General features: G+C 36.6%; 1 protein-coding gene across 4 annotated transcripts in view; it reads left to right on the top strand.

Annotated features, from left to right (window-relative positions):
- The window catches only part of BMS1 (BMS1 ribosome biogenesis factor), a 37995-nt gene extending 15505 nt beyond the window's left edge, over positions 1 to 22490 (top strand). For all 4 annotated transcript variants that reach the window (XM_057735729.1, XM_057735730.1, XM_057735733.1 and 1 more), the window contains exons 13-23: positions 3788 to 3869; positions 11762 to 11835; positions 12419 to 12595; positions 15603 to 15791; positions 15880 to 16060; positions 16272 to 16330; positions 17109 to 17231; positions 17950 to 18097; positions 18647 to 18822; positions 21276 to 21437; positions 21955 to 22490. In XM_057735729.1, coding sequence (XP_057591712.1) covers positions 3788 to 3869; positions 11762 to 11835; positions 12419 to 12595; positions 15603 to 15791; positions 15880 to 16060; positions 16272 to 16330; positions 17109 to 17231; positions 17950 to 18097; positions 18647 to 18822; positions 21276 to 21437; positions 21955 to 22185 — 1602 coding nt within the window. In that variant the 3' untranslated portion in view covers positions 22186 to 22490. The remainder of the gene's footprint in view (positions 1 to 3787; positions 3870 to 11761; positions 11836 to 12418; positions 12596 to 15602; positions 15792 to 15879; positions 16061 to 16271; positions 16331 to 17108; positions 17232 to 17949; positions 18098 to 18646; positions 18823 to 21275; positions 21438 to 21954) is intronic.
- Positions 22491 to 22933: the final 443 nt, after the last annotated feature.

Raw genomic sequence — 22933 nt, 5'->3', positions numbered from 1 at the left:
AATTGTCTGTGGTGATGGAATGATCTGTAAAGAACTGTCCTCTGTGACTGCTTGTGGCTATTGAGCACTTTAAATGTGGCCAGTGAGACAGACGAACTAAACTTTTAATTTTATTTAACTTTCATGTAATCTTAATTAGAATTTAAATAACTACATATTGTAGCTATCCTCTGGACAATGCATCAAGAAGTTTGATTAGATTTAGGTTTGAGGGGTTTTTTTGTTTGTTTGTTTTCTTTATTTTTATTTTTAAATCTTTAAAAAATTTTTTGGCAAGACTGCTTCCTAGGTGGTGGTGTTTTTTCATTAGGAGGCACACATAATATTCTGGTGGTGTTAGCTGTTGATGCTTAGTGCTTAGAGCCATTAATTTATTAAGGATGTAAAATGGTAATATTTTGTTAAAATTTCTCTTATTAGCTGGAATACTTCTATAGAGAGAAACTTCCTCTCATCTATTGGTTACCCAGTTCCATATAAGCAGTATAAATGCTTGATTGTTTTATCAGTTTTCAGAATGATTCTCCAAAGGTGACTCCTTTTTTTTTCTCTAATTTTTTTTTTTTAACCTCATGAATTTAAATACAGCTGATGTGTTTCCTTCCACTGTACTTGTTATCCTTACTGATCATCATATATATCTCATCTGTGACCAGTAGGAGTCTCTTCAGATTGGCTCCTGAGTCCTTTTGACATGATCCTAGCAGTCCTTAGATTGCTTCATTGCTATCTGATATCATATTCTAGCATCGTCTTGTACATTTCTGATGCCAGACTTGGGAACAGCCATAAGAAGTCCTGATTTTTTCTTAGTACAAAATGGTATTTCAATATTCCAGTCTAGGCCTAAGAATACTCATTGTTATGGGTTGCTCATTATTTCAAGGCCTTTTCAGTGACCAGAGCTAGGAGAAGTCATATATACATTTCCAATTCAGATGCAGAACTACAGGGTTTTTACTTAACCTCTTTGATCTTACATTTATGTAATTTTTTTTTTCTTTCTTTCTTTCTTTTTTTTTTTAAATTTTTGGCCTCACCCTTTGGCATGTGGGATCTTAGTTCCCTGACCAGGAAGTGAACCCACACCCCCTGCATTGGAAGGCAGAGTCTTAACCACTGGACCTTCCTTCGGGAAGTCCCTATCTTACATTTATATCTCTGTTTTTCCACTGGAGAATTAGTCCCTGTTTGAACTTGAAGATAATTAAATTAGAAACTTATATAATTACTTATTTGCTTTAGCCCAGTTATACACAGAAGTGTCAGAATAGCATTACATATGTTTCTATTAATGATTACTGAAAACAGTTTTTTTCTTATATGTTCTCCCTTTTGTCTTTTCAAAAGTAACTACACCATTTTGCATTCCTACCAGCAACGTAGATGGCTTTTGATTCCTCTGCGTCGGAATAATATCACCAACACTTGTTATTACCGATTGTTGTTTTTGTTATTGTTGTTATTTTTTATTGTTATAATCATTCTAGGAGGTATGATGTAATGTCTTATTGCAGTTTTGATTTGCCTTTTCCTGATGGTTAATAATGTTAGACATCTTTTCATGTGCTTGTTTTCCATTTGTATATATTATTTGAAGAAATATCTATTTGTATTGTTTTCCCATTTAAAAAATTGGGTTATTTATCTTTTTATCACTGAGTGTAAGTTGTTTATATATTCAGGGTCCAAGTCCCTTATCAGATATATGATTTGCAAATATTTTCTCCCATTCTGTAGGTAATCTTTTCTGTGCCTTTTGAAGCACAAAGTTTTAAATTTTGATGAAGTCCAATTTCTCTATGTTGTTATTTGGTATCATATCTAAGAATCCATTGCCAGATCCAAAATCGTGAAGATTTACTCATGATTTTGTGTAAGAGTTTTATAGTTTAGCTCTTACATTTAGGCCTCTGACACACTTTGAGTTAATATTTGTATTTGGTGTGAGATGAGTCCAACTTCATTCTTTTGCATGTGGATATCCAGTTGTCCTAGCACCTGTTGAAAAGTCTGTTCTTTCCCCCATTACCTTGTCTCGACACCCTGAGTGAAAATCACTTGACCATAGATATATGGATTTATTTATGGACTCATAATTATATTCCATTGATCTATACATCTGTCGTTATGCTACTACCATACTGTTTTGATTACCATTGTTTTGTAGTAAGTTTTGAAATCAGGAAGTTTGAATCCCCCAACTTTGTTCTTTTTCAAGATTGTTTTGTCTTTTCTGAATCCCTTGGGTTTTCTGTATTTTAGAATCAACTTTTCCATGTCTGCAAAGAAACCAACTGGGATTCTGATAGGGATTGCATTAAATTAGGTAGTATTGAGGTCTTAGCATTATCAAGTCTTCTAATCTGTTAACATGGGATGCCTTTCCATTTATTTAGATCTTTTCTTTCAAGAATGTTTTGTAGTTATCAGAGTATAAGCTTTACACTTCTTTTGTTTGATTTATTCCTAGTATTCTTTTTGATGCGATTGTAAAAGGAACTGTTTTGTGAATTTCATTTTTGGATTGTTCATTCCTAGTGTATAGAAATAAAATTTATTGTTGTTTATTGATGTAGTATCTTGCAATCTTGCTGAACTCATTTATTCTGATAGTTTTTCAGTGGATTCTGTAGGGCTTTCTGTATACAGAATCATACCACCTATGAATAGAGTTAGTTTTTCTTTCTAAACTGGATGCCTTTTATTTTAATTTCTTGCCTAATGGCCCTGACTACTATGTCTAGTAAAATGTTATATAATAGTAGAATAGAAGTGGTGAGAGGAGATGTTCTGGTCTTACTCCTGATCTTGGGGGGAAAGCTCTCAGTCTTTCACAATTAAGTATGATGTTAGCTGTGGGTTTTTTATGAATTCCTTTTATCAGATTTAGGAAGTTCCCTTCTAAGTTTGTTGAGTGTTTTTATCATAGAGGGTCTATTTTTAAACATTTATTTGGTCCCTGGTTCCTCTAAATCAATTGTTAAGCTTCATGAAATCAAGGATATTCTTGGAACAGTTTACCATTCAGTGCCTGCAAAGCTTCTTGGCACAGAGTAGATGTTCAGTAAATATTTAGTGAGTGATTGTAGGCGTGAAGGAATGAGTAAATGAGCAGATTTGCTTTTACATCCATTGTAATCATGCTAGCTTCAAGGCTACTCTTAGAGACTGAGGTTGTATATGAAAAATATGAATCATGATCAAAATGTGATTGAAAGCCAGGACCTATGTGAAGATTTCTTATGTGTGCTTTTGAGCCCTTGGCAGTGAGTGATGCGTGCTGTCTTAGGTCAGGTTCCCCAGGAAACACTCTGAAACAGAGAGTTGTGTATAAATTTTAGTCTGTATTTGAAAGGTGCATCCAGCATCCACTACATGTGTATACTGGGTGATCTGGGACTGGGAGCCTCATCAGTACTCTTTGCACTGTTGTGCTCATACAAGACATTTTGTCTTTGTTAGAGTATTATCATTGGCTAGAGGAATTAAGTTTTCAAACAGCCATGATAAATCTGGATTAACGAATTAGTAAATATTTGTTTGTTTACTTATGAAGTCACTGGGCTGACGTTATTTTCCCTATCCATTGGTTAATGCTAGGATATTTATGTTTTTATCTCTGTTATACTATCTACACTGAAGTTATTTCATAGCCCCACTTGGAATGAAAATATCCATAGAAGTGCCTTGAAAAGTATTTAAAAGCAAATTGTCACCTGTTTCTAAAAGCAATTATTTATTGAATGATTGGAGCCTGTCAACTAAGCTGACTTTTCTGTATAAGGTTATGAACAGTATCAGAGATTGCTTCGTGACTGGGAAGTGGGAAGAGGATAAAGATGCAGCCAAGATCTTAGCAGAAGATGGTAAGTAAAGGGCTGTATTCTTCAGAGAAGACCGCCTTTTCTATATATTATTTTCTTCCATATCTTTAATAGTCAAGTTGAAAATACTAGTCAATTGTGAAATGCTTTGGGGCACTCTGATAAGAGTTCTGACAGGAGTAACGTTTTAGTTCCTCCTTTCATGATGGTCTTATTTTCTCCCTCTGGTTAATTGACTTATTAGATATGGATGTTGAAGAACAGTGGGAATCTTTCCATAAATTTTATCATGCATTTGTTAAAAATAGTCATTCTTGTTTATGTACTGTGATTAGATTCAGGTTAAGCATTTTTGGCAGGCATGCATAGATACGTAAAGGCTTCGTAAGAAACATTTTCAGTTTCTTCTATGACCATTGGTCGAATTTGGTTTTCTTGTAGTGGTGGTTGTGGTTTTTGTGTTTATATTTTAACATTTTCATGAGCTATTCTTCATAATATTTTCTGGCAAGACTTTCAGTGAAATTTTGAATTTATAATAGAATAAAGCTCTCATCTGTTGTTTGCACTTCCTCATTTCTAACATTGTTCCTTTTTTTTTCTTTTTTGTTTTTTAGTTAGATTTGCAAGTTATCTAGTTTGTTAGATCCATAACTGCTGGATTTATTTTTTTTATTCTATTTTTCTCATGATTAAAAAATTAACAAGGTTTGACTTTTCCTTTTACTTTTTTGGTTTTGTTTTTAAGGAAAGCACTTTGAAAAATTAAGGTATAACAATATTTAACTTAATATATTTTGACAATCATTTACACTTATATCCATCACCCAAAATGAGAATTAGAACATTTCTATCACTCCCTAAATGTTTGTGCTTTTTGCAGTCAGCACCCAACCTCTATCCCAGGCAGCCACTTTTAAAGATTTCTGTCACCATAGATTTGTTTTGCCTGATCTTGGACTTCATACAAAAGTAATCTGACAGTGTGTATTCTTTAGTGTCTAGGTTCTTTCCCTCAACATAATGTTTCAGTTTTTAATGAATCAACCTTGTTGAGATATAATTTACGTACAATTAAGTGTACCTGTTTAAAGAATATAGTTTGGTTAGTTTAGACAATCGTATATGCTCACGTGCCACCATTACAATTAAGAAATGAAGTATTTCCATCATGACAGAAAGCACCCTCATGCCCCTTTGTAGTTGGCCCCTACTCCCACAGTCACACCAGTCCCAAGGCAACCAGTGATCTGCTTTCTCTCACTATAGATTAGTTTTGCCTTTTCTAGAGTTACATAAGAAAAATACTCCCTTTTGTCTGTAGATTCTTTTACTTAGCATACTGTTTTTGAGATTCATTCATATTATAGTTTGTTTCTTCTTATTGATGAGTAAGTATTCTGTTGCATGGATATGCTACAGTTGTTTATCCATTTTTCTCTTGATGGCCATTTAGGCTGTTTCCGGTTTTTGGCTAGTACAATTAAGGAAGCTCTGAACATTCATACATATGTCTTTTTTGTGGAAATTGGTTTTCCTCTCTCCTTGGTAATACCTAGGAGTAGAATGGCGGAGCTATGGGGTGGGTAGATGGACACCCAACTTTATAAGAAACTAATAGAGTCTGACTCCATTTTTAATGTTAGACTGATGACAGCTCTTAAGCCCCACCCCTTCTATCCCCCTCTCTGTCGTACTTTTGGGCAAGCTGATAAAAAAGCCCAGGTGCTCCTCTTTTGGCACCAGGAGGAAGTTCATACCACATACACTCCTGCCTTCACTGAAGCTCCACCTCCTAACCACCATTAACAGCCCAAGCTATTCTCCTTCCCCTCCCTGCTCTCCTAAGCTATATTTGAACTAGTTTGGGAAATCTGCCTTACTCTCCCCAGAAAGTCTCATTATGTGAATTATAAATCTTTCCATATGCTTTTGATTCATGAGTGTGTCATCTGTCTCAATATCCAAACCAAATTTTGGGTGGGAGGTTCATCCTGTCTCTTGATCACAAAGTAAACTGCCCCACAGTTCTTCAAAGAGAACTCCAGTAGTGGGTGACAATTTCATTTCACGTCCTAGTGAGTGTGGGATAATATCATTGTTTTAATTTGTAGTTCCCTGATGACTAATGGTTTTGCGTATCTTTTTGTGTGTGTGTATTGGCCAGTTAATGTCTTCCTTTGTGAGCTGTCCATTTGTCTTTTGCTTATTTTTTAAAATAAGTTTATAATAGTTTAGATTTAGAGAAAAGTTATGAATATAGTACAGAGTTCTAACATACCTCACACCCAGTTTGTCTTATTATTATCATCTTATGTATGGATTACTGAACAGAGCACTAACAAAATCTTGGGTCTTTGCCAGTTTGAGCACCTTTCTGTGTGTTAGGAGCCATTTGTGTTTCCTTCCATGAACTGTCTTTTCCATATTCTTTCCCTATTTTTCTATTGGGTTATTGTTGATATTTTTTCATACTTATTTATAAGAATTTTTTATATGTTAGAGAGATTAGCCTTTTGTGATTTGAGGTGCCACATTTAACCCCCTCATTTTAACATTTATATTTTAATTTTATGATTCTTTTATGCAGATTTTTTTTTGGAGGGGGATCAAGTTAGATTTATCAGTTTTGCCCTAAATGACTTTTGGGATTTGTCTTATACTTAAAACGGTCTTTTGTAAAAAAAAAAAAAAAAAACAAAAAAAAGAGGAAAAAAAGAAAAAAATCTCTCATTGCTTCTTCTGGTACTTCCTGACGTGTAGTTTTCTCTTACATTTAAATCACTGATTCGTCTACTACTTATTTTAGTGTGAGTTGAGAGGCATTGATACATTTTTTTCCAGGTGGCCATCAGGTTCTTTCTAGCACTATTTCTTCTTTTCCCAGCTGATTAAAATAAATGCCCTTTTGTCATATTCTTTTTTTTTTGGTCACATTCTTTTTTTTTTTTTTTGCGTTTCATATTTTTAATTAAATTTTTCTCTAATGTAGTTAACTTTACATTTACATTATAGTTTTTTTTTCATTTATTTTTATTTTTATTTTATTTTATTTTATTTTATTTTTGGGGGGGTACACCAAGTTCAATCATCTGTTTTTATACACATATCCCCGTATTTTTGTCACATTCTTAATTGATAGATATAGAAATCTTTTTCTGTACTTTTCTACGTTATGTCATTGATTTTTGTTGGCTCATTCATCATTGCTATGTTTAAAACCCTTATAATAGCTTTATGTATGTTATTAAGACACCAGTTATTAAAACTGGTATGACTCGTTCCTATCTCTCCCTGTTTCTGCTGTGTTTTTTAGGATTCTTCTGACTATTCTCTGCTTATTTTTCCACAGGAACTTAAGAGTTGTCTTTTCTGTTTCCAGAAGAAAGTGTAGTGGATTTGTGTCTTTTTTAGTAGTTGTGTTGAGGTGTAATGGATATACAGTAAACTGGGCGTATTTACAGTGTAGGGTTTGGTAAGCCTCAGCAGGAGTATGTTGTCACCACAATCAAGATGATGAACATATCTGTCACCCCAACAGTTTCCTCTTGCCGCTTCTTATCCTTCTCCCCGTCCTCTCCCTATCGCCAGGTAGCCACTCGTCTGCTTGCTGTCACTACACAAGAGTTTGTACCCTCTGTAACCTGATATGAATGGAACCATACAGTATGCATGCTTTCCTAGTTTCTTTTACTGAGAATAATCATTTTGAGATGCATCCATGCTGTTGCATCTTCATTCCTTTTTATTGCTGAGTAGTTAATTTCTTTTTGTTGGTGAGTAATATTCCATTGTATAATACACTACGATTTATCTGTTCACCTGTTGATGGACGTTTCTATTTCCAGTTTGGGGCTATTACAAATAAAGCTACTGTGAATATTCTTGTACAAGTCTTTGTATGAACAGCTGCTTTCCTTTCTCTTGGGTACATACCTCAGAGTGGACTAAGTGGATCTTATGGTAGATGTGTTCTTAATTTGTTAAGAAATAGGCAGATTGTTTTCCTTAGGGTTGTACCATTTTGCATTGCCACTAGCACTTTATGAGATTTGCAGTTGCTCCACATCCTTGCCAGTACTTGATATGGTCAGTCTTTTTAATTTTAGACATTCTTTTATAGTTAGAGTGGTATCTTGTTTTATTTTCCTAATGATTAATGATATTGAGCCTCTTTTCATGTGCTTGTCATTTGTATTTCTTCTTCAGTGAAGTGTCTGTCAGATCTTTTCCCCATTATTTTAATTTGGTTGTTTGTCTTATAATTAAATTTTAACTCTTAATGTATTTTTGATACAAGTTCTTTATCACATGCAGTTTGTAGTTATTTTTGCTTAGTGTGTGGCAAAGACCATCATATGTGATCTGTAAATAAAGACAGTTTTACTTCTTTCTGTGCTATCTGGATGACTTATTTCTCTTTCCTTAGTACACTGGCTTAAACTTCCAGTACAGTGTTGATTAGAAGTGGTCAAAATAGATGATATACACATTGTATGTATATTGTAATATTATACACACTGTTACCAACATTTTACCACTTTGAGTAATGTGGAAACCTTTCTTCCATTTAGGCCCTTTCATCTGCCCCACTTAAAAAAAAATTTTTTATTATTATATGTTATGGATATTCAATATAGTGATTTACAGTTTTTACAGATTATACTCCATTTATAGTTATTATAAAATATTGGCTATATTCCCCTTGTTGTACAGTATATCCTTGTACCTTATTTTATACCTAATAGTTTGTATCTCTTAATTCCCTACCTCTATATTAGCCTTGCTCCCTTCCCTCAACCACTAGTTTGTTTTCTGTATCTGTGAACTGGCTTCTTTTTTGTTATATTTACTGGTTTGTTGTATTTTTCCCATTTTTAAATATCATTGGCTTGAGTCGTATAATTTTTTTTACTATGAAATATGATTTTAAAAATTCATAAGAGGATGGATAGTCTGTTCTATGTACCCATATTTCTGTTCTTTTTTTTTTTCTGATGGTCTCAGATTTCTCCTTTTATAGTTTCCTTTGTGCTTAAGAACTTTCTTTAGCCATTTTTTAAGGGTAAGTATGCTAGCTACAAATTCCTGTAGTTTTCCTTCATCTGAGAATGTCTCTATTTCTTTCTTCATTTCTGAAGAATAGTTTCACTGGATATAGAATTCATAGCTGACAGTTCTCTTTCAGCACTTGCAAAATATGCCATTTCCTTCTGGCTTCCATAATTTCACAGGGTATGTAGGCTGTCATTTTAATTGATGTGCCCCTATAGATAATCTATCATTTCTTTCTGGCTGCTTTCAACATATTTTTTATTTGTTGTTAGTTTTCAGAAGTTTGACTGGTGTGAATTTTGTTGGGTTTACTGTGTTTGAGATTTACTCAGCTTGAATCTGTAAGTTTATATCCTTCACCATATTTGGGAATCTTCAGTCATTATATCTTTCAATCCCAGACTCCTTATGAGACCCTGATGATACAAATGTTTGGATTTTTTGTTTCTGTCCCACAAGTCCTTGAGGCTCTATTCATTTGTTTTTAGGCTTTCTCTGTGTTTTTCAGACTAAATGAGTTCTAGTATGTGGCCTCAAGTTCTGTGAGTCTTACCTCTATCATCTTCATTCTTAATATTGAGCCCATCTAGCCAGTTTTTTTTTCTGCTACTGTATTTTTCAGTTCTATAATTTCCATTTGGTTCTTCAATTTCTTGCTGACATTTTCAATTTTTTGGTTGTTGCTGTAAGATTTTTTTTTTTAATTTAATTATTATTATTTTTTATTTTTGTGGCTGCATTGGGTCTTCGTTGCTGCATGGTGGCTTTCTCTAGTTGTGGCGAGCAGGAACTACTGTTCCTTGTGGTGCGCAGGCTTCTCAGTGCGGTGGCTTCTCCTGTTTTGGAGCATGGCCTTTAGGCGTGTGAGCATCAGTAGTTGCAACATGCGGGCTCAGTAGTTGTGGCTCATGGGCTCTAGAGCACAGGCTCAGTAGTTGTGACACATGGGCTTAGTTGCTCCATGGCATATGGGATCTTCCCAGGCCAAGGATGGAACCGTATTCCCTGCATTGTTAGGCTGATTCTTAACCACTGCACTACCGGGGAAGTCCCTGTTGCTGTATGATTTATAGTAGCTTGTTGAAGCATTGTTTTTGCTTTTGTAATTTTATTTGTAATCGCTGATTTAAGATACTAGTTCAGATAGTTCCAACATCTGATTCATTTTAGTGTTGTTTTCAGTTGTCTTTTCATATTCAAATGATAATTTTCTTGGTTCTGGGTATGACAGGTGACTTTCTGTTGTAGCCACACATTTTATTTGGAGACCCTGGGTCCTATGTAATTTTTAAATTTTAGAAGGCAGTCATCCGACTTAGGTTTAGTGCACAGGCCCTGGTCTACTTCGTGGGCTGTGGTTCTAATGACAATTTAATTTCAGAGCCTTTGTGGTACTGTTTTGCTCTTCTTGCTTTATCTGGTTCTACTGGGTCCCTGCTTGGGCACCTGGTATATCTTGGTGTGGAGGAAAAAGGAGATGCAAGCTCTTTGGGAAGGCGAGCACTTTCCTTCATCATTTACTGTCAGTGGGATGCCTGGTTTACCTGGATTACTGGTGAAATCTGGTTCAATCTGAGGGAAGAATGAGCCTATCTGGGCCACCTTCTGTTGCTGCTTGGGGGTTGGGAAACACTGACCCTAAGTTGCCTTTCTGTGGGTTGTGGTGTAGTGAGACACAGGCCACTATGTCCTTGCTCTGGTCCTAGGGAATGTCACCAGCCCATCTTTGTCTTTCCATCTCTCCCAGGTCTCCTTTGGTTGTCTCTTGTAGTCTTGCATCATTTCTGGAGTTGATGGTCATACATAGTCAGGAGGAACAGAGGAAATATGTCTGCACCATCTTTTCCAGACTAGAAATCCTTGGTGATTATTTTAATTGTAAAAGAGAATTAGGATCTTCATGATGTTGAGTCTTCTTTTCCAAGCACACAGTAGTTTTATTTGGTCAGTAGATAATATTAATAATACCTCCTTCATTGAGTCATGTTGAAGAATGTAATGCAGTTAAGGCATGTAAAATACTTAGAGCAGTGCCTGGTATGTGAAGCACTTAAAAGTGCTGGCTAAGGTTATTCCATGTGTCCTTTAAAAGGCATATTAAAACTTTTAAAATTTTAAAAATAAAGATCCAGCACATTTCTTGTTAGGATTATTCCTAAGTATTTTATCCTTTTTTGTTTTTATTACCAATGAAATCTTCTCATCTTTTATATCTCCTTTGGTTCTTTGGCTCTTTCTTGTATGAAAATGTTTTGATACCTTTATAAATGTTGCCTCCCAAAGTGTTAACTTGTCTGTTTCTTTAAAGGGTAGGATCCATAACTAAACTGAGAGCTCCAAAAATGAATGAATGAGCTCTTCTTACGGGCTCGACATTGTTTTGAATACTACTATTACTCTAAATGCTGTATTTTATGTAATCTAAGATTTTCCCTAGGTATGTCACATGGTTGTCCTGTTTTGATCTTATTATTGAGATTCTTTTTCACATGTGCTGTTCTCATGTCATGGCTTTTCAGGTCACTCTTTGAACTGTTGGTCTGGGGACTCACGTGCAGGGCTATGCATGCCACCTCTGTATTCATCTCTGCTATAGAGTGTCCATCACCTAAACTGGAAAAATAGCTCTTGGCCAAGTGGGATTTTGAAGTAAAATATGGAAAAGTGGATTGGGTCCATTTACTTAAACAAGTGATGAAATACTGACAAAATTTAACAAGAAAAAGAAGGCAGGATTCTTTAGGGTGTGTAGCAATAAGAACAGTGAAAATGAAGTTTGAGATGCAGAGCACACAGTCCACTTGTTGCTGCTGGATAGGGCTAAAGAGTCACATGCAGGCCCTACTTACACGGGAGTCATTTGGATGTTCTTTTCCCAGAGGAGCTCTATGGTGACTTTGAAGACCTGGAAACAGGGGACGTACACAAGGGAAAATCAGGCCCAGATACTCAGGTATGATGTCAGCTACTGGTTCTTGATCTGTGGTCAGTATATTCTGCAAGAGGCCCCATATGAGATGGATAGATTCCTTCCTAGAAGTGGAGGGTGGGAACAGACCAAAAGTTGTTGGTTTATTTGTTATTCTTGATTTTTTTTGAGTGATACCTATTACCTCTTTTTCTTCTTGTGATTCTTCAGTTGTTTAAAGTTTTAGCTCCAGGGTCATTGTCTTTTGCCATCATTCTCCTCTTAACTTTAAGTTTTGCCCTAAAAAAAAATTAATTCTCTAGTCTCCTTAATATTTCTTTAGAACAGTATCTGGGAGCATCTGGGATGGGGACACTTGCTGTTATTTTTATTCATGTCTGGCATTCCCAGTCATGTTAAGGAATGGCAGTTAATTGTCATGCAGATGTCTAAATGCCTCTTGTTGCAGCACATGTTATTTAGAGCCAGAGGCTGTGTTTTATTTTGTTTTCATGATGGTTGTAACTAAGATTTCTGCAGCTCAAATAGAACTTTTAAAATCTGCCTTAATGTTTAAAGAAAAGGTCTCCACAGATTTTTACAAAGCTTTCTCTTCTGGAAATTTAAGATTGAAGATGTGGAGGAAGAAGTTCAAGAAGAAATTGACCCCAATGCAGAGGAAAGTGCCAAGAAAAAGCATTTGGATAAAAAGAGAAAATTGAAGGAGATGTTTGATGCAGAATATGATGAAGGAGAAAGCACATACTTTGATGATCTTAAAGGAGAAATGCAGAAACAAGCACAGGTGAGAAAACTCAGTTCCTTTCAGCCCGTTTCAGGGCTGTAATAGAGGTGTGGATATGTAACTTTGTTTAGGTCTCTGCTCTCTGATCTGCTTCTGGGCCTCTATTTTGGGCTTCTAGGTCAAGATGCAGATGGGTGTGTTTATTCATGCCGTCATCTAATTGTTTCTGCAGTCAGACATTCACCAGAAAAATATCAGTGTCCGTTTTGTACCAAGCATTATGTGTTGAAGAAGCAGAAATGGCTGAGACACGGCCACCATTTTTGAGGATCTCACAGAGCAGTGATTTGAGACAGTGTGTTTATTTACATGCAAGCACTGCCTTAGTATTCTGATTACTGCTCCCTGGAACCATAATTGAGTAATTTGAATGGATATGTGATTCTTGGCCTGTGTGACTTATGCACTTACCAGTGCTTTCTGAGGAAGGTTTTCTGAAAACCCACCTTGGTCAGAGTTCAGAGGATACTTTGAATGTAAGCTTGGATGCAGAGATAAAGGGAGCCTGTGGAATGCTGAAAGGAAGATGGTTTGGCCCTGCCATCTGGGGATGCTCAGCAGGCCATTTGAGTTGATGAATTCACTCTGAAGGAGACACTAAGATTTGTACACAGTTGATAGCGAGTGTTTGAGATGTACTTTGACAAGTGGGGCCATCAAGAATCCCGTAAACTGGAACATACCCTAATGTGTCTTAGGCAGATTAAGTGTATGATTTGTGAAGATGCAGTTGACAGAGTTTGCCCAACCTAGGTCTTCATCTAGTCAAAGAAGTATCTGTATCTCCTGGTTAGTCATTAACATAGTGATTCGAAGTATGTACTGAGCTTTGATAGAAGTGACTAGGAAATGTAAGGCTGGTTCTGAAGTTTTTGCTTCAGGCCATTTATAATTTAAAATCACCTAGAGGGCTTCCCTGGTGGCACAGTGGTTAAGAATCCACCTGCCAATGCAGGGGACACAGGTTCGAGCCCTGGGCTGGGAAGATCCCACATGCCGAGGGACACTAAGCCTGTGTGCCACAACTATTGAGCCTGCGCTCTAGAACCCGTGAGGCACAAATGTTGAGCCCATGTGCCACAACTACTGAAGCCTGCATGCCCAGAGCCCATGCTCTACAACAAGAGAAGCCACTGCAGTGAGAAGCCTACACACAGCAACAAAGAGTAGCCCCCGCTCTCTGTAACTAGAGAAAGCCCGTGCACAGCAACGAAGACCAAACACAGCCAATAAATAAATAAATAAAAACCCAAAAGGGAAAACAAAATGATTTATAAAAAAATAAAAATAAATAAAAAATAAATAAAATCACCTAGAACCTTGTGTGTCATTGTAAAGAACTTTGAATTTTTTACCCTGAATGAAATGGGGGCCCATAGGGGGTTTTGAGTAGAGGAGAGACATGCATGATCTGCTTACCTTTGAAAGGATTACCCTGGCAGGAGTTCAGTAAGATTAAGGTGACTTACACTGGGGAGGTGGTGGGGGGATTGCAGTGGTGAGAAGAAAGAATCAAATTCTGGATATACTTTATTTGAAAGGTATGTCAGTAGGATTTCCCAGTGGATCGAATATGAGATATGTGATAGGGGAAATAAGGATGACTTACTGGAAAGATTGGGTATTCATAAGTAGGATAGGAAAGCCTTTCATCAGTGTCCGTCTACCCAGGAAGATGAAGTTTGGATCTGTTAGGTTTGAGATACTTTTCAGACAGGAGGAGTGTTAGGTGGTCAGTGAGGAATTCTGGAGAGCTATTGAGGCCAGGGACTTAGATGTGTTGTCCGCAGTATCTGGATGCTTTTTAAAACTATGAGATGGGTGGAATGACCTGGGGGTGAGTGTGGAGACAGGAGAGGAGAGGAGGAAGCTGCAGTGGGGACTGAGCAGTGCTCAGGAAATAGAAGAAATCTAAGAGAACATGAGTTATGCTGGAAAGCAGTGTAGAAGGAAGTGATAAATTGTTTCAAATCCTGCTGATGTGTTGACCACATGCAGACAGAATTGACCACTGGATTAGGAATGTGGAGGCCTTTAGTGACTTTGGCAAGTGGAGTATTAGTTACACTCCAGTTTTAGGGGATTTAAGAAAATAGGAGCAGCATAACTGGAACCAGATTTTAGAAAACTTTTGTTGCATTTTGCTTCAAGGTAAGCGGAGAAATGGGGCAATAGTGAAAGGAAGTGGAGTCAAAAGGTTTTAAGATGAGAGAAATAACAGGCAAGATTTTTTGGAATAAAGTCAAACAAGAGTGGATGATCTAGGGTGCAAGTAAAGGTTGGCATTAAATAGAGGCGTGGATAATCTCTAACAGCTGCCTAGTAGAGCTTCCTGTGATCATGGAAATGCGTATCTGTACTGTCCTATGTTGTAGCCACATGTTGGTAATGACAACTTGAAATATGGCTAATATGATTGAATGAATTTTAAAATTTTATTTAATTTTAATTCATTTCAACTTAAATAGCTGTGTGTGGCTACCATATTGAACAGTGCAGATCTATAATAGAAGGCTGAATATGGGTGTAAACCCTGGTATAGGGGCTAACTGTGGAAGTTCTTTTAAACTGCTTAAATTTTGAGTGAATTAGGAAACAGTCAACAGCTGAGAGTGAGGATGAGGGAGGAGATATGGAGTGTTTGAGGAAAAGAGAAAAAGTGTGAAGTAATTGGAGAGTAAGAAAAGAAAGTGTGTATGGGGAAGTTCAGAGTGTTTGCCGACCAACATGAAGGGCTGCTTCCAGAGTTGTTTGTATTTGCTATATTATAGTTTGGAGCAACAGAGAAGAAAACAGTTGGGACATATCCTGAACAAACTGTAAAGATAAAACATAATATTATTTTTAATTAGGATGAAGCCTAAATAATTCTATACGTGGTTCCTTTATTTAGAAAGGAATAAATGCTCTTTTTAAAAAATGTTCCTCTTACATTTATTAAAGATAACAGCATTATGGGTTTTTCACTGTTTTTTTTTTTATTTTTCCCCCTCCCTGTCATATATAGCTTAACCGGGCAGAATTCGAAGATCAAGATGATGAAGCCAGAGTTCAGTATGAGGGTTTTCGACCTGGGATGTATGTCCGAATTGAGATAGAAAATGTCCCCTGTGAATTCGTGCTTAACTTTGACCCGCATTACCCAATTATTTTGGGTGGTTTGGGCAATAGCGAGGGCAATGTTGGATATGTACAGGTAGGTACCCTTTCCTGCGTGCTTAACAGTTGAGGTTCTTTGGACATACTTGCACCAATAATCTTACTGAAATCTCTTCTCCACTCAGATGCGTCTGAAGAAACATCGTTGGTATAAGAAAATCCTCAAATCCCGTGATCCAGTCATTTTTTCCGTAGGGTGGAGGAGGTTTCAGACCATCCCACTTTATTATATTGAAGACCACAATGGAAGACAAAGGCTTCTAAAATACACCCCACAGCACATGCATTGTGGAGCAACCTTTTGGGGTAAAAAGAGATTAGGATAAACTTGCTTATAGGTTAATTTAAACCTTTTAGGCTTTATCACTATAGTTTTGCTTTTTTCCTTTCATGAAATCCCAATTCATAAGATGTTTCTCTTTTTTTGGGTTGGAGTATATATGTAAAACAGAATCTAGAATGTGCAGTTCACTGTATTTCTTTTTTTTCTTTTTTTTTTCCCCCTGTTTCCTTTAAGGTCCTATCACTCCTCAGGGTACTGGGTTCTTGGCAATACAGTCTGTCAGTGGCATAATGGTAACTATCTTTGATGTTTTATTTTATAGATTGTGTTTGAGAAATAATGTGTTGAATATGGAATATGTACCTGAAAATTTAAGTTGAAAGTTACTCGTTTTTAGTATTTATAGTAAACTTCTCTTTGCTTTTAATTTTCCTGCATCTTTTTAAGTAAGTTGTGGGAGTTGAGAAGAGTGAAGTAGAAGAATTATAATGGTACTGATGACATTTTATATTTTTATGATTTTATGAACGTATTTTTCTAAAAATATTTAAGCAGTGCTCACCATGAGCTAACCACTTTACTGGGTTCTGGTATCCATTGGATACCAGCTAGACATAAGATTACCCCATAGTAATGCTGTTTTAGCAAAGTGTGTTCACACAGTCTTCATTTGACTAATCAGAGCAGCTTTTGTTGGCCTCATTTAACAGAAAAGAAAACAGAATAATGAGAAAATGGAATCCATCCTGAATGTCCAAAATTTAATTTCTCAAACATTGTAGCCAGATTTTCATATTCCCTTTCATTCATTCATCTTTGTGAAACTGTGTTACTGTGAAATCACCCTCAGGAAAATGCTCACAATATCATCATTAATTTTGGCATATATATATTATAGTTTTGTATAGCTTTTGTTGAAATACTGTTTTGCATGTTCATATATTCTTTCTTACTTTGTCTTAGATGATTGTAAGTGAATTGCACTTTGGTAATTTATTGCATTGCAGAGAACTGTAGTTTTTCTCTTGCTGATATCATTCCTGTGTTCACATTTTGGGGATTCCTTTTTAGCCTGATTTCCGGATAGCTGCCACAGGAGTTGTCCTTGATCTGGATAAATCTATAAAAATTGTGAAGAAATTAAAGCTAACTGGTTTTCCATATAAAATTTTCAAGAACACTTCATTTATTAAGGTCTGTATATCTGTATGTTCATATACATATATATTTGTTAAAGGAGGAATGAAATACTTCTAATATAGGTCTGAGATATAGGTCTAATGTTTTCAGAAAGGTAATTGAAATCTTTTATAAACTTGGTCTTTGATGTTTTTAGTTTACTTCTTTATATTCTTTACATTTAGTTTACTTGTTTAGATTTCTGAGCATATTGAAGTAACAGAACAGTATAACATGGGAGGGTAGTTTGAGCAACATTTATTGAAAATTTCATTAGTGGGGGTGTTTCCATTAAAAACACAGAGTTAAGATATAAGTTCTTATAAGGTAACTGCCATCAGCGTTTATCTAGCTGTCTATTTTCTGAGTGTGTGCACCTAAGTAATAGAGTATGAGCTGTAGTCCAGCCCTGTGAGATGACAGCAAAGGCCATCTAGGCCTATTCAGTCCAGTAAATATCCTTTTGATCTTCTCTTCGACAGAGATAACAGTGATGAGCATATTAATGAGCCCACAATAGAGTCTTAATTAGGGTTATTTCAGGGAAAATAGAGTTGTATTTGTTTTGACCTAGCACTTCTGGAGGGAAAAATATATCTGATTATTTTATCACCTTTCAAGGAATTACTTTTTGTTTTTTAACCAAGGATATATTTGTGAACTAAGAGGTAAAATATCTGACTTTGTACGTATTTTCTAACTTATATATATATAAATATATATATACCGGTAGGGAATGTTTAATTCTGCCTTGGAAGTGGCCAAATTTGAAGGTGCTGTGATTCGAACTGTCAGTGGAATAAGGGGACAGATCAAGAAGGCGCTCCGGGCTCCAGAAGGAGCTTTCCGGGCCACCTTTGAGGATAAACTGCTGATGAGTGGTAACTATTCTTTGTGGTGTGTTCTTTTCTGTTTTTGTTTTTTTTAATATTTATTTGGTTGCACTGGGTCTTAGTTGTGGCAGGCGGACTCCTTAGTTGTGTCTCGCCAGCTCCTTAGTTGTGGCACAGAGACTCTCAGTTGTGGCATGCATGTGGGATCTTAGTTCCTCCACCAGGGATTGAACCTGGCTCCCTTCTTTGGGAGTGCAGAGTCTTAACCACTGCACCACCAGGGAAGTCCCTGTGATGTGTTCTTAACAGCATGTTACCATTCACTGTTGATTTCTAGCCAGTATAATTATAGGTGGTAGTTTAGGTCTTTAGAAGCAGGAGTCAGCTGTAGCTCTCTCCAGTTGGAGCATCTTGTGCAGTGAGCCCAGCCACACCCAGTGAAACTTTTGTGCTATTCAAGAATAGTTCATTTGGTGAAATCTCTCTTCAAATACTGTGCAACCAGCTAGAGAAGTTTGGAGTGAATATTTTGTTCTTTTGTTTACTGAGATGGATATGAATCTTCTTTTGAAAATGTTAAATTTCCTCTCTTTCCAGATATCGTCTTCATGAGAACTTGGTATCCTGTCTCTGTTCCAGCCTTCTATAACCCAGTAACATCTTTGTTGAAACCAGCTGGTGAGAAAGATACCTGGTCAGGAATGCGGACAACTGGTCAACTCCGGCTCGCCCATGGCATCAAACTAAAGGCCAACAAGGATTCTCTGTATAAGGTACAGTCACCCATGTGCTCTGTAGATGGGTGTCATCCAGAAGCTGCATATGTAATGTTTTTTTGTGGTTTGAATTTTCAAGTAGAAAGTCTAACATTAAATTTGAATGAACATGTATATTTATAGACTATTTTGGAAGGAACACAGGACAAATAGTGGTTTTCTCTGGATTGGAAAGGAGACAAACTTTTCATTGTATATACCTCTTTTGAACTATTTTTTTTTTTCTTTTCTTTTTTTGCACTATATACATGTATTACTTGTAAAGACATTAATGCACTGATTCTTACTGAAGCAATGCAGAGGGTTTGGTTTTTTTTTTTTTTTGAGTTTTAATAAACTTTTTATTGAAGTGTTTACATACAGAAAAGCACACAGATAATAAGTGTATACAGCTCAGTGAATTTTAACACACCTAAGTTGCCATAGCCTGGATCAAGCAATAGAATTACCAGCACAATAGAAGTCCCCTTTGTGACCTCTTCCTGTCACTACTCCAGCTCCACCTCAGAGAGAGCCACTATCCCAGCTCCTGACATGGAAATTCCTTCTGCCTTTTTTAGAGTTTTATAAAATATAGCATATACTGTTTTGCCTGGTTTCTTTCCTTCAGTATTATGAGATTCATCCATGTTCTTGTACATAGCAGACATTTATTTTTTGTTATTGTTGAGTAGAATTTCATGGTATAAGAATGTCGGTTTTATCCATTGATGGACAGTATTTCCAGTTTTTGGCTCTTATAAATGCTGCCCTGAACACTTATATGCAACTTGTTGGGTGTGCCTGTGCCCACATTTCTGTTGCATGGATCCCATGGGTGGGATTGCCAGGTTACAGGGTACATGTGTTCAGCATCCGTGTGTGATGCCTGGAGTATTCTGAACTCATACCAGGTTAGACTCAAACGGCTTATCAGAGTTCTAGTTATTCCACGTCCTTTCCGGTAATTGGCCTCATCAGTATTTTTACATTTTAAGTTCTTCTTGCCTGTCTGGATTCCCATTTTCATTCAGATTTTGGTCTCTGAGAACTTCCATTATTTTGTCCACAGGTTAACAACGCATTTGAAAAGATTTGTTTGTGTTAATGCAGGATATTTAATTGTTTTGTAGTAAGAGGGTAATTCAGGTTATCGGTCTGCCAGTCTGCTAGAAACAGAAGTTTTTCAGACATTAGTTTTTCTGTAAAATAGTTAATAAAATTTGAATCATGTTGCCATGAATTTCTTTTAAAATATACTTTGGGACATAGTACCTATTGTTCAGTTTGTGGTGCTTACTCATTTTTGAGAAGGAAATTTCTCTGATCTTTCATTCTAAAATATTTTGGTTTCTTAAACAGAGAATATTGAATATTATTGTGGGTAATGTCTTTAACAACAAATTTAAAGATATAGCAGCAATATTCTCTATATAGTTGTCAACCTTGGTAAAGGTCTAGGGCAAAACTTTCAACTTATTAACTTCTGAGGCAATTAAAAATTTTCGGTCATCTCAATTTAAGCATAGAGTTTGGTTAGCTTAAAAATTGAATGTAGAGAGTTTTGCCTTCATTTGTCATTTAAATCTCACTTTTCTCAACCATCCTTCTATTAGAAACAGAATAAAGTTAAACTTCTTAATGAGAATCAGGGATGGGAACACTTTGGCTGCTCATTGGAGAAAGAACTATGTCCTTAAATCCAGAGAGGTTGATAGTCAAGATGAAAAGCTAGATTATTCTTGTTAGGCTAGAAAAAACTGTCTCAGTGCCCCAAAGATAAGGCCAGAATTTTCCATTAAAAGAAACTTTGGATCTTTTCACTGGCTTCGTTGAGATCCCATTGTCCATACTGTAGAAATGAGCACAGTTGATTTCTTAGAATAATTGTAAATACGTATATTCTATATATTCCTTTGTTTTGCCTGCAGCTGTGCATGCCCATTGAGGCAATATGTTTGATGGATGACTGAGTCCTCATTTTTTAAAAAATTTACTTTACTTTAATTTATTGGCTGTGTTGGGTCTTCATTACTCTGCATGGTCTTTCTCTAGTTGCTGTGAGCTGGGGCTACTCTTCGTTGCGGCGCTCGGGCTTCTTATTGCAGTGACTTCACTTATTGCAGAGCATTGGCTCTAGGCGCTCGGGCTTCAGTATTTGTGGCACACAGGCTCAATAGTTGTGGCTCTCGGGCTCTAGAGCTCCGGCTCAGTAGTTGTGGCACACAGGCTTAGTTGCTTTGCGGCATGTGGGATCTTCCCGGACCAAGGATCAAACCTGTGTCCCCTGCATTGGCAGGCGAATTCTTAACCACAGCACCACCAGGGAAGTCCTGAGTCCTCCTTTCTGATAGTCAGCAAACTGTGGTGTTACTGATCTTGTGGAAAAATCAGTCCATTGAGAAGATCTTATGCAAGTTTTTAGATCATAATTTAAATGTCACAGTCTTTGTTTTATTTTTCTTTTTCAGCCAATTGTGAGGCAAAAGAAACATTTCAATTCACTGCACATTCCAAAAGCCTTGCAGAAGGCCCTGCCATTTAAGAGCAAGCCCAAGACCCAAGCAAAGGCAAGCAAGATTCCGAAGGACAGACTGAGACCAGCCGTCATACGGGAGCCTCATGAAAGGAAGGTACTGTCAACGGACAGCTTCCAGCATGTTGCATTTAGATGTGAAAATGATGCACTTGGCATTTTTACTGCATTCTCACTTTTCATCAGGAAAGGATAAGGGCCACTTATTCTGGGCACTAGATCTGGAAGTTAGAAGAAAGGCCAGAGTGCATTTCCCTTCTTTTGTTTAGTCATGCTCTGTCTTTTCCATTTTAATGGGGAATAATAGGCACACAGCTGACAAATCACTCTTAGTTGTACAAAGTATCCACAGAGTGATTAACAAAGGTGATTTTGTGGTCAAGGCCATTATTTAAGTATTTTGCTAAGTAAACATGCTTCTACTTATATTTCCATGCAAATTATAGTTTCCTGGTTCAGGATAAATTTTCACAAGGTTAGTATTCATTTGTATCATGAACTGATTCTAGTTTTGATGCAGTCAGCTCCAGTGATTAGTTCTCCTGAAACTTAGAAGGAAAGCGTGCTGTAGCTATAAGAATATTCTGATGCTCAGTGGGTTTTGTCCTTGTCAGGTCCTTGCACTGCTGGATGCTCTGAGTACAGTGCACAGTGAGAAGATGAAGAAAGCCAAGGAGCAACGGCATCTACACAACAAAGAACACTTCAAAATGAAGCAGAAGGAGGAAGAAGAGAAACTGAAGCGACAGAAGGACCTCAGGAAGAAGCTCTACCGAATTCAGGGTCAGAAAGAAAGAAGAAATCAAAAGTCCAGCCTGAAGGGGCCTGAGGAGCAATTGAAGTGACCTCCAGACAGATAGACTGTCATTTGAATCTGCAGTGACGAATGGTTTCATATATTGTGCTACTTGTAAATAATGAGTCAGGGGACTGGAGCCTAAACACAACCTCTTCGTTGGATATATTGCCCAGACTGTGCCTTTGAGAGCAGAAATGGAGACTGCTGATGACACCTGTGTATTCTCAACATCTATGTTATGTCAAAATAAAGCGATATAATTTATGGTTTTCTAGATTTCCTCACATTCCTCTTACCTGTCTCAGTTTAATTTTGTGCTACAAAAATATCATTAAAATATTTTCTTGTTAATTTTGGCTTAGTAGTTTTCATTAGGGACGAATGCTTGATAATTGCTTATTTTACCACCTTCATGATGAATCTTCCAGAAGGGAAAAAATATTAACTTGAATCCTCAGCATTAAGGTAAAATTTTAGAGAAAGATATATAGTTATTTTTGGTTTTTTGTCTGTCATACGTTATATTCTTTGATCATTGCCCCTAATGGACATTTTACATCTTATTTCACATGTTTTGCAAGTTACTATAATATCTGGTTAACAGTAAATACTGTTTTAATGCTTTAGACCAAGGATAATATCTGTGGAGGTAATTGGGCATACTGTCTGAAGTTCATGTTGATATACCCTCTGGGTCTAAAACGCATGCCTGAGAGACCTAAGCACTCAGTTGGGAGTGGGTGGAATCATCTAGGAATAAGAAGGGATCAAGATGAAACAGCCAGGCCTTAGTG

Source organism: Hippopotamus amphibius, chromosome 5, assembly GCF_030028045.1.
Source record: "Hippopotamus amphibius kiboko isolate mHipAmp2 chromosome 5, mHipAmp2.hap2, whole genome shotgun sequence".
NCBI classification, from domain to species: domain Eukaryota; kingdom Metazoa; phylum Chordata; class Mammalia; order Artiodactyla; family Hippopotamidae; genus Hippopotamus; species Hippopotamus amphibius.
Note: the sequence above shows the minus strand (reverse complement) of the source record. Positions and strands in the feature narration are given on the sequence as shown.